We start from the raw sequence: 12,124 nt of genomic DNA on the forward strand, positions 1-12,124 counted from the left end.
GCTAAATAAATGAGTGCAGCTAGAATTTCCTTGGGAATTATGTATTTGCTAACTAAACAAAAGCTCCTGCTGTTTCCTTGAGAAAAATAAAGTTCTAGCCATTTTTCCTTTACAGGAAATGCCTGCCATATTTACTTATAAAAGACAAGAGCTTAGAACACCAACCTAGGAGGTGACGGTTAGCTTTTTTCTAGGCATGAAATGGTTCAGGACAATATTTGTCATCTCTCAAAAGACTTTGACAATACCTCCTCTGGTATGGTATTGCTGGGCCATGCATGGAAAGGAATAAAAAACTTATGGAGTCACAACAGAGGGAAGGAGAACTCATCTGGAAGACAGTTCATGTAGTTGATCCAGTAACCATTTAACTGGAGGTACAAAAATAATCCTTGAAGCAAGGCACAAAAAAAGGACAGTTTTGATGTAGCTGAGTGCCCCAGTCATGTGGTCACATGATCATGGCCTATTTTTTCCCTCCTTTGTCACTGTCCCACTGTTTTCGGTACTGTGTCTCAGCTTCAGGTCGGGTAGCAAGAACCCTTGATCAAATAGAAATACAGTTTGATGCTTAAGGTTTTCTTGCAGAGAGGATGTGAGTTTGAACCCTCTCAGAGTAAGAAGAGGGGCAGAACAGGAAACCTGGTTCTTTTGCTTACTCCTCCTGGGTTACTGCTCAGGCTATGGGCCCTTGTATTATTACTCAGAGGTACCTTCTTGCATCCAGCTGTAAAGCAAATCTAGATCCCTGATTGAGGCTTTAGATTTTCTCCCAAAGAAAAGGCAGTATGCTTAGGCACTAAAGAAACTGCCATAAAAATATCTGCAGCCATTACTGGATCAAGCCCTAAGTCTCATGCTTCTTTTAACCAGTTCTGTGCCTTTTCTTATTATTACCTATCTACTACACAGCATTTTTAATAAATGACTCTTCCACATTTTGTGAATTCTTCCTGTAATTGTTTCACGTATTAGTGAGATTCAGTGGAGCAGTCAAATAAGAGCTGTGATCCAGTCATTAAAATCCCTTGTAGTGAGTTTTAAGTGAAACAAAGAAAGCAGATATACAAGAAATGTTATCTGGATTTCAAACTCTGTGTATTTGTAATAGAAAGTCTCTTTCTATAATTACATTTTACCTTTACTTGAGGCCTGTTTTATTTTTTCTGATGTGAAAGGACTCTCCCCCTTTGTCTTACAGAGATGCATCTGGGTCCTTTGATCCTATCTAAATGCCTTGCTTTAAAAGTTCAGGACGTTGTAATGACCATGTTTTTTACAATTTCTTCACAGGAGCCCAGGCTGAAATCCAACAGGAAACAGGAAGCAAACACACTGAGGTTGTTCAGCAGAAACAAAACAGTATGTTCATTTATACCATGTATTTGTATTTATTTGTTATATCTCCACTAAATAATAAAAATGCCTAGAAAAGCTACTTAGCATATTGCTGGTAATGTCAAGTAAAGATAAATGTGTATTAACAAGCCCCTCTCTATATAAGAATAGTAATATCTTTATTAGATACCAATTACTAAACACACATAGTATGGTTATATTTGTATAACAACAGGTAACTAAGAAAACAGATGTGTGTTTGTAAAGGTTGTATGCATATGAGCATGAATACGTATATGTAAAATAAAAGTGGAATATACGTGCAGGAAGTTTGGTTCCTTATAAACAAGGAAATGAGATCGCTTTGGCAAGTTGTAAAGTCAGTGGCTGATGTTGGGAAATCTATTTGCAACCCAACTTTATTGATTTTTATCATGTAATGATTTGTGATCATCCTGTACGTCAGATTTGTAGTTATTTCTTAGGCATTTCAGCCCCTTAACAGAAAAATATTAAACAGAGAGCAAAGGTGATAATTAAAGTTTTTATTCCATCCTTAGAAAGAGGAGGTGTAATGAGGAGGAGGCTATGCTTTTGTACCAATAAAAGGCTAATTTAGTACAGCTTAACCCTTTGTATTGTTCAGTGTGTCTGAAGCACTCCAGTATGCAGAGCTGTGAATTTCTGCCTCTCCTAACACAATACAGAGTTTCATAAAGTGGTCAAAATTAAAACGTAGAAAATGCAGATCATCACAGTTGAAAGCAATTTCTTATGATCTAACTATCCTGATTTTGAATTGTAGTATGCACTTTAACCTGATCCATGGCCTGTAAAATGGCATTTACATTGCACATAAAACAAAACAGGCCATGAAACATGTTTCATTGGATCTGGCATATTAACTTTCTAGTCCTTTCTAGGTCAACTTTAGGTGCAAATTTTGGTATTCTTTTACCAGGTTTTGTTTTCTTTCTTTCTTCTTTCTAGCTTCCGCTACAGTTTCATCTAAGGTGAACATCATTCAGCCAGTGCTGATAAATCCAGTAGTAACACGTAAGTAAAAGAAACAAAATGTATTCAATAAGTTTTCAGTTTTAGGGGATGTAGACAGCGGAATCTAATACAAATAGGGAAAGGCAGTAATTAATTATTAAGAGGAGAAAGGGTGGTTAAGAAACATAATACTGAACTGTAATTTTAGCTGAAACATGGACAACTAATAAAGCTCTAGCGGAACATAACTGTAACCATACTCCCTATATACCATGGGGGTGTATGAACCACTATAACTATATACCCCCATTTATAGGGGTATATAAGACAAGTAACAGATATAAAATGAGTGAAGAATGAATACACAGTTTTATAATGGATAAATGGACAGAAAATAACACATTAAGATAGGCAGGTGAAAACTATTGAATGACAAAATGAAGTCTTAGACAAGTTGATTTTCACTATGTTAAAGTTGGAATTTTAAGTCATTTTTTTACAGCTAGTTTTAATTCACAGCTTCCAATCTGGCTCACAATGGCCGCGTGTGCAGCACATGGGGCAACTTTCACTTCAAGACTTTTGATGGATACATATTCTCCTTCCCTGGGCTCTGTAATTATGTTTTTGCATCCCATTGCAACACTCCCTATGAGGATTTCAACATCCAAATTAGGCGTATTATGGTGGAAAATGCTCCAACAATCAACCGTATCACCATGAAACTTGAAGGTGTAGCTGTTGAATTATTAAAGGCTGTCGTCATGATCAACAGCAACAGGTAAGTTTGTTCATAGCACTTGTTTGGTAACCACAGACCTTTTTATCAAACTTGCCAAGTACTTTGGTGTATTTGGGAGGAAAAACTACGTGTTCTTCAATAAATCTGACAATTTTACCAACATAAATAATAAATAACTTGCTGTTAATTCCTTTCACAGTAAATCAATCCTTCCCTTAAAGATTACCCCAAAAATAAAATTTGGATGAAAAATCCTGAGAGGTCGGATCCAAATTCAGATCCATATTTGATGACATCGGACCATATTATTTATTATTCACTTCTCTTTCCGCACACTGCATTATTTTACAATCCCTACAGATGCTGGATACCACAAGCCATATTTTTTTCTCTTTATCAAACATCTGGATCAGAAAATACCTAGCATTCTTTCTGCCTTTTCCCAGAGTTCAGCTGCCATACAGCGAATCTGGAATTATGATAGAGAAAAGCAGCATTTATGTGAAAGTTGCCAGCAAAATGGGTATTGTGTTAATGTGGAATGAAGATGACAGTATCTTGGTAAGAACTGCTCCTGGACCTGTCTACACCTTCAGAGAGACCAGAGCTAATCTTTGATTAGGCCAGTCCCTGTCTGTTTATGGGGTTACTATTGCCTTCCCATCTCATGCTGTTGAGCGCTTCTTTCTTAACAAAGATAGGTTTGCATCCAGGTAGTCCTAAAGAAAATTGCATGGATTTACCTCTAGTGGATAGCAGATATCTGCTTAAAATAGGGTGAAAAATCACTTCCATTATATCATTAACATATCAGCATTGTTATATGTGATATTGTTATTTGATATATATCAAACATAATTTTCTAGCAGAATTTCTCTATCTTAGGACTTCATTTTTGTTGTGGATTTGATTTTCTTTCTGAAGAATCAATAGAGAGAAAGAGGCTGACAGCAATATAGATATTACAGTGACAAATTAAGTCTGCATCAATAGTATCAATAGCTTGGACTCTGTATTGTAAATCAAATCCAAGCCAAGTCTTCACTCTATCCCACAGGGTTTAATTAGATTTTTCAATAAAATTACACAGATCTGATGAAAAATACTTAGAGGCAGCAGGTGCGGGTGCTTTCAGTGGTCTTGAATATATTTAAATATATTTATACTAACTTTTAACAACTTACTGTCCTTCATTTTAGCTGGAATTGAATGAGAAATATGCCAATCAGACCTGTGGACTTTGTGGGGACTTCAATGGCTTACCAATTTACAATGAGTTCTATTCAAACAGTAAGTTTTTTAAATAATAAAAATTGGTTTCTGGAGTCTCCAACATGCTTTTTTGTATTCTTTTCACTCTAACATCATCAGCACTCCTCTTTCCTATCCTACTAAATTATTTAACTGGAGGATAAAATTCAATCTCTGTTGAAAAATATGTAGTACAGAGATCAGATAATGTGATTTTATACTTTAAGTATAAATATAGTACTGCTGCTATACTGATTGCATATTTCTTGTATGCCATGGTTTTATTTACCTCATCAGCTAACCCCTTTAAAATGAGCCAGATTTTCACTAATAACATAAATATAGAAATATATTCAATAAAACAATAGGCAATTGTAGTGTCTAGTCAGTACGTTTATTGTTGCAGTTCTGTCTTAAAATTGGTATATCCACATTTGCCTGCTGAATTGCATCATCTTTATTAGATCTTATTTTCATCATGCTATCTAGTCCCAGCTTGAGCTTTTTGCTAAACCTTGTCTCACAGCAGTCTCCATTGTCCAAATCCCTGTTTAGATTCTTTTCTTTCTTCCCTGCATGGGTTCAAAATGATCTGGAAACAGTTTGTTATCTTTCTGTTAAAAATCTTAGTTTACATCTAGATGTAATAGGTCGAGAAACGTTTTCTAATGTTTACTTTTTCCAGGGTGCTGTGCAAGGTAAATTCAGGTAGTGATGTACTGTTTCCTTTGGAAGGGATGATGATCAAATTTAAAGACTTAAGGGAACTAGCTGCCTTGGCCAGTCTTGAGCAGAATTCTTGAGAGGAGAAAAAGATAGCAGGCAGTTGCACTGAAAAAAACGCCCAACCTTCATTACAAAACTTCTTTTGTACAGATCTTAAAATGACAGCCTTGCAGTTTGGGAATATGCAGAAAATGGATGGGCCAACAGAACACTGTGAAGACTCCACTTCTACCCTGCCAGATAATTGCACAGATAATTTTGTAAGGATTTTTTTGTCTATTCTTTTATTTTTCTTTCAAATTTATCTATATCCTTCTACAGCTGCAGATGGGTCAACAGGAAAAGCCCTCAGGTGACAGCAACTTAAAGAGGGACATAAGATTCTATCACAGAATAATTATACAAACTAACAATACCAAAAAGTTGCTCCTTTCTATTTTCTGGATTTGTTTGCTTTTTTTCTCCCAAGGATGACATATGCCAGAAAACATTGACCAGCTCTGCATTTGCAGAGTGTAATGACTTACTTGATGTTGGAGAGTACATTATGCTTTGCCAAGATGATTTGTGCCACTCTGAAGAGTCTAAAAATGCCTCATGTATCTGTGACACCTTTGCTGAATACTCCCGGCAGTGTGCTCATGCTGGTGGGCATCCTCTGAACTGGAGAACCTCAAAACTGTGCCGTAAGTATCACTGGAGACAGTCTTACTTTACGCTCAGTAACTAACAAACAACAAGCTCTCAAATGATGCTCAGGATGCAGGAGAAATTACAGGTCATTCAAGATTGTATTCTCTGGAGGGTTCTGATGTACAAGTTCCAGCATGAAGACTTAGCAAAATAGCTAAGGGTTTTAATGCAAACTGGATTAAACACTATCAAACACTTGAATGGATACTCTAATTGAGAGTCAGTGTTATTTAATTAACTGGGGGAGTCAATAAAGGAGAAAGAATGAGGTGTACTTGCTTGCTTCTATTCCTGTTTCTCTCCTATTGTCATGGTGGCTACAGCACTTTTTATTCTCAATTATTAACTGATTGGGTCTTCACAAGGTGATTGGCTGGTTAAGAACTTATTTATCTCCTCTTGCTTGGTAGGGAGGAGTTTGCACCACTGTAATCTTCATAGAGATTTGCACTGATACATACTAGATTATGGGGTGTAGCTGTTGATACTCTCACCAGCATTTGCTCCAAAACAAAACCCCAGGAGGTACTATTTGCACTTCCAATGATTGTAGGGGAATAGACAAGGATCGGCGACCGGAAGATCACGGGATGTGATGGAAAGATAGACTCCTCCCCATAGGAGTGGCAGGAACAGGAAGCGCAAGAGCTATATAAGCATGTGACGCAGTTAAATAAACGGACATTTTGCATCCATCATATTGATGTCTGTGCATCACTGTCCCCAGGGTGGGTAGAGCCCTGTGTCCCGGAGATATGCGGCCCAAGATAAGTTCTCCCACAGAAGCTTACAGCAACAAATGATATCTGAAAAATACAAATATACTAAATCTTTAGGAACATAAGTCTTATATTTCACTAGCAATACAGGTGTTTGTGAGAAGGGTGCCTTCAGTAGAAACACAGGCCTTGCTGACTTTGTGGCATCATTACCTTGCTTTCCCCAGAAATCCGGTCATTGAGCCAGTTCAGCACCAGAGAGTCATGGAAAGCACATCTCAACTCTAAAATATGGATCTAGGTGACTAAATTTGCAAATTTTGAGAGCTGGCAGTGGATCCACAGTTTAGTATGATTTTACATCTAGCTGAAAAACATAAATAAATATTTTTTTTCTCATACACAGTGAACTAGAAATACTTTTGACTGAAAAAAAAATCTCTCCTTTAAAATTACAGCCAAGAAGTGTCCTTACAACATGCAGTACCAGGAATGTGGCTCCCCCTGTGCTGACACATGCACCAATCCTGACCGATCTCAGTTTTGTGAAGAACACTGTACAGATGGTTGTTTCTGCCCCCCAGGCAAGTTCTTATGTACTCACATCTCTGATTTCAAATAACAACAACAGCTTACCTGCAGGATTTGGGCACGTTCCATGTGGTTTAAGCCGTCTGTGTTTGCATTTTTCACAGCTGCAAGTGACAAGCATTTGTCATGTCTCAGCTGAGAAAAGATATCTGAATATATTGCCCACACACATGCAATATTCAGAAAGCAGGAAAGCAGAACAGCAAACAGATCAAGAATAGCCTCTCAACAAGCCACCTGTGCTACAATAAGTCCCTCTTTCAAAGCAGGTGGAATTTCAGAATACAAAGGTTGAAACCTTCACTGTTGCAAATTGCCATAATCCTGCTGTCGTCAGCATAAGTATGTCCATTCACAACAGTTGCAGATGTGTCTCTAAGATGACTTGTAACAAACAAAAACGGTGTATAGAAATGCCTCTTTAACTGATCATGGTTTTGTCTTTTTTTTTTTTTTTTTACATCTAGGGTCTGTATTTGATGACATCAACAATTCTGGCTGCATTCCCCATCAGCAGTGCTCCTGTGTTTACAATGGCAACACCTATGCTACAGGAACTTCTTTTTCACAGCAGTGCCATTCCTGGTAACCTTTGTTACTTTTCTGATTTACTATTTCCTCTCATATATTTAATTAATTTAATGATTTATTATATGCAATTGCATCATTGGTAATTGATATGTGTATTTAACTGACTGCTACAGTTTGAAATATCCCTAAAGAACATTCTTTGATTTATTTAGTCACAGCCTTAACTAGCTTTGCACTCTAACTCAAGGTGATCAAAGCAAGGATTTACAATGTTTAGATTTCTCACCAGTCAATTAAAATTATTCCTCTTTGTTTATTTTGCTCAAACACTTGGACTCCTCTAAGGGCAATGAGACCGCAGTCATTTATGTATTTGCAAATATTTATTTTCTCTGGAGAAAGCAAGGGATGACACAATACAACCTTGATTTCACAGTTATTAATCTTGTACCTGTGCACTACCATATCACCTTAGAAAACAGATATGCTTTGCATCAGGAGTAAGACACGGGGTTGCATTTCTGTTAGTTTCTGATACATTTGTATAACAAAACAAATTTTAATTTGTCATCGTGCTTTATGTTAGCTGCAAAAAACAAGTAATTGCTTATCCAATACCTGTTGCTGGAGAGTTCACATGTTCAAAGAAGGAAAACAAATGAGCAAAGTGAATGCATACCAGAGTCGTTCCTTCTACACATGTTCCAATGTTTTGGAAAGCCTTAAACCCAGATTTACTGTGTGTCAAACTACAGCTTGAGGGGAAAAACATTAGCAAAATAGCTGAACCTAACATCACTTAATTTCTTTTACTCTGGACTACTGTTACTTATTTCAGCTAGCTTTATTATCTCTGTTCCAGTACCTGTAATGGAGGCCAGTGGAATTGCCAAGACTTGTCATGCCCAGGAACATGTTCAGTAGAGGGAGGTTCACACATTTCCACATACGACAAAAAACATTATGATCACCATGGAGACTGCACTTATGTCCTTTCTAAGGTGGGAATCAGATATTTCTGGGTCATAAAGAATTATACATACATAGAAAGAAAAGGTGATCTCATTCAACACTTGAAACTCACCTCTTTTGACATACAGATGTTAAATTGCTTCTCACTTAACCAGATGTTTACTAGAACATACGCTGCCATTCAAATTACAACGACCTGTTAACTCTTAGGATGCCATGCAACAGTGTATGGTGTTAACTGGGGAATTTCCAGTTCTGTGATGTAGTAGTTGCTGAAGAGCACTGCCTTAAGAACTTGCTTAGTCTACATTCTTAAGTGTGATTAATCCAGTTTTCTTATGGAGTTGCATAATTTTCTGCCATGTTTCTTTATTACATGGTATTGGGCCAAATGGTACAAGTCTGAAAAATTACACCAACTGCTCTGAAAAAAAAAAGAGGAATTTATGAGACTAGTATTTTTATTTCATTTCTGGGAAGTTCAAATAGAGAAAATCAGTTCAAGTCAACTAATATCTTTCATTTAGGTTCTAAATATTTTAAAACAGATTTAAAAATAAGTCAAAAGAAATAGAAAAATTAATTATAATAAAAATATTTAATTACAGCAACGTGCAAATTAAAAGTTTTGATCTTTTAGGGGCTTTTTCTGTTCTTTGCTTTCCTTTTTCCCCATCTGCACAATTTAGTAAAAAGAAAATGCTGTATGTTGCTGTTCTCCTGAAAAATGTTTTATGTGAAACTTTTGTCTAGCATTGATACCAGCTACAGCAAGATGACAGATAATGTAGAATTGAATCAAACATTAGAAGTAGGCATGAATAAAAACGCTATATATGGATATCATCAATAAAATGCAAAACTAGATTCTAATTCTCTCATTGTTCCTAATCAATACACCAGGCAGAACTGAATCTTAGGCTGAAAAAAGCGTGGGATTTGGGAGAGTCTGGATCTTCTCCAGAAACAGAAATATTTTTTCAGTTGAGAGAAAATTTTACAGGGAAAGCTTCCGTAATTAGTCTTTCATGAAATAACTGTTGGCTTTTTTTTTTCAGCACTGTAAAGATGAAACATTCACCATCCTGGTAGAACTACGCAAATGTGGCCTAACAGACACTGAGACATGCTTAAAGACAGTGACCCTCAACATGAATAAAGGACAAACTGTAAGAATGCAAAATAAGCATGGGAGACAACTATTAAAAATATGGGGAGCAAAGAAGCTAGGCCTTAATCAGTCAGAGAACTGCATTTCCCTCTCAAATGGTCAGCATATGCGATAAGTACATGTTATTTTTAATCAAGTGCAAAGAAATTGGTTTTCTTACAAAAATCAGATCAGCCATAAATTTGATTTTGTGGAAGCTCATTAAGAAAAACATTGTACTCACAAAGCAGAAAAAAAGCTATTTTCTCTGCCAATTAGATGGAAAAAACATGAGTTTTTAGCTTAGAAACTACAACAGTAAGGGATGTAATTCATCACAAAGATGTGTTCAAGGAAACCAAGATTATGTAATTCTTTTATGGCAGGAAAATGAGTAAAGTGTACAAAGTGGAAAGAGGGAGGAGGTGAAATCACAAAAAATTACCCTTTTTATCTGTCTTTTTTATTAGTACTACTATTTGGACTATAGTTATCCTTCACGCAGTTGCCTCTCCTCTTCCTTATCAGCTCATCGAAGTCAAACCTGATGGTCATGTGTTTGTGAACTCAATCTACACCCAGCTGCCCATCTCAGCAGGTATTTTTTTCTCTAACAGTCCATGAGCAATAAGCTCAGAACTTCAACTCCACACCTGCTTATTTACTTAAACTATGGAAGATAAAAGGACTGCGAGTTCTTCAGAACCTGTATGTTCACACCTTCGTTCTCTTTGGGATATTTCCTGAGTCACACAAGGGCTTTTGAAGTAGAAGTGGGAAGTTTGGTGTCAAAAATGGGAGATAGTACAAGCATAAGCAAGAGTTCAAACAGAAGCAAAAAGCATTTACACTCCCCTGATTTCATCACTGTAAAGTTTACTTCCTTCTCACTGTCCAAAATTGAACCAAAGACATCTGTTTACCTCTTTTTTTTTTTTTTAAACTTACCACCTCTGCTCACACTTCCTCAGACAGAGATTTGATTTTTATTCTATCTCAATAACTAATGATTCTATGTGATAACTCTGACCTCCACATCCACTTAGTTTCCCTCTTCAGAGGAATAAGGGCTCCAATGTATGCTGTACGAGCTTAGAAACAACAATCAAAGTGTTCTTTTCAATGCTCAGTGCCATACAGTTTTTCCTCATTGTTCTCTTGGAAGGAGTAATCTTCAACTGCTTAATGTCAAGACAGCAAATAAAGTTAACCATTTGGTAGCTACAAGCAAATTCTGAACTGTAAATTTTTATTTATATTTCTGATTTATTTTCATAAATATTGGCTTTATTTCACCTCAGAATTTGCAACAATTGCAATAGAAATTCAAGAATAATAGTATAATAATGCACTGTTTCTAGCATTTCACCTCATTCAGAAAGTGATCATTCTGTTGTTCACCTGTAGCTAATGTCACTGTGTTCAGACCTTCATCATTCTTCATCATCATGCAGACGAACTTTGGTGTCCACCTTGAAATCCAAATCACACCTATCATGCAAGTGTTTGTGCGACTGGATCCTATTTTCAAAGACCAGACCTGTGGTAAGTGAATGAAGTATAAAAATATCTTGCTTAATGTCTTTTGTCTAGTATGAGCAGTATAAAATTTTCACTGCTTTTCAACAGGTCTCTGTGGAAATTTCAATAATATCCAAACTGATGACTTCAAGGCAATAAATGGAATAATTGAAGGAACGGCAACAGCATTTGCTCATACATGGAAAACTCAGGCTGCGTGCCCTAATATCCAGCACAGTTTTGAGAACCCTTGTGCACTCAGCATTGATAATGGTGTGTGCTTCTTAGAATTTTTTCCTAGGTTTTTTTTGCTCGTCCCTAAGGAAAACACATCCATTGAAAAGCAAAGATAAGAGAGTAAAGACTTACATCTGAAATCAGAAATAAATATTCAAAATGGAAGCACTAGGGATAAGTACAAAATGAAGGAAGAGTCATAGAAACATAACTGAAGGAAACTGTATGGTCTTTGAAAACAAAGAGGATGTCTAAGCTGACAACTTGGTGTCAGAGGGGCGGATTGCAGGAGTATCTTTGGAAATCTTCTATTCTTCCCCTTCAACAGGTCCTCTTCTTTGGTTTTAGGAAACTTAGCCCACAAGCTGAGTGAAAAAAAGACAGGAGAAGGAGACATTTTATGTAATTTCAGAACTGGCTTCATAGACCAGAGCAGTGTGCTTTTGTGACTAATGAAATACAAAGAGTAACGTGCATTTGTATTGTTTGTTGTTTTCACAGAAAAATATGCTCAGCATTGGTGTGGACTACTAACTGACAGCAAAGGACCTTTTGCTGATTGTCACTATGCAGTGAATCCCTCTGTTTACCACACGGTACTTTGTTAGACTGTTTTTCCCTTTATAAACAATAGAAATAGGATCATTACAACTAGCT

The 12,124-nt window shown here is 36.6% G+C and overlaps 1 protein-coding gene across 1 annotated transcript in view; it reads left to right on the plus strand.

The window, feature by feature from the left end:
* Positions 1-201: 201 nt before the first annotated feature.
* LOC104052197 (mucin-5AC) overlaps positions 202-12,124 on the plus strand; it is a 38,156-nt gene continuing 26,233 nt past the window's right edge. The window contains exons 1-16 of the mRNA XM_064453262.1: positions 202-256; positions 1,294-1,362; positions 2,329-2,394; positions 2,854-3,115; positions 3,523-3,637; positions 4,276-4,366; positions 5,204-5,313; positions 5,523-5,739; positions 6,924-7,049; positions 7,524-7,641; positions 8,450-8,588; positions 9,618-9,728; positions 10,238-10,307; positions 11,117-11,254; positions 11,339-11,503; positions 11,969-12,063. Coding sequence (XP_064309332.1) covers positions 202-256; positions 1,294-1,362; positions 2,329-2,394; positions 2,854-3,115; positions 3,523-3,637; positions 4,276-4,366; positions 5,204-5,313; positions 5,523-5,739; positions 6,924-7,049; positions 7,524-7,641; positions 8,450-8,588; positions 9,618-9,728; positions 10,238-10,307; positions 11,117-11,254; positions 11,339-11,503; positions 11,969-12,063 — 1,947 coding nt within the window. The remainder of the gene's footprint in view (positions 257-1,293; positions 1,363-2,328; positions 2,395-2,853; positions 3,116-3,522; positions 3,638-4,275; positions 4,367-5,203; positions 5,314-5,522; positions 5,740-6,923; positions 7,050-7,523; positions 7,642-8,449; positions 8,589-9,617; positions 9,729-10,237; positions 10,308-11,116; positions 11,255-11,338; positions 11,504-11,968; positions 12,064-12,124) is intronic.

This window comes from Phalacrocorax carbo, chromosome 5, assembly GCF_963921805.1.
Source record: "Phalacrocorax carbo chromosome 5, bPhaCar2.1, whole genome shotgun sequence".
Classification (NCBI taxonomy): Eukaryota; Metazoa; Chordata; class Aves; order Suliformes; family Phalacrocoracidae; genus Phalacrocorax; species Phalacrocorax carbo.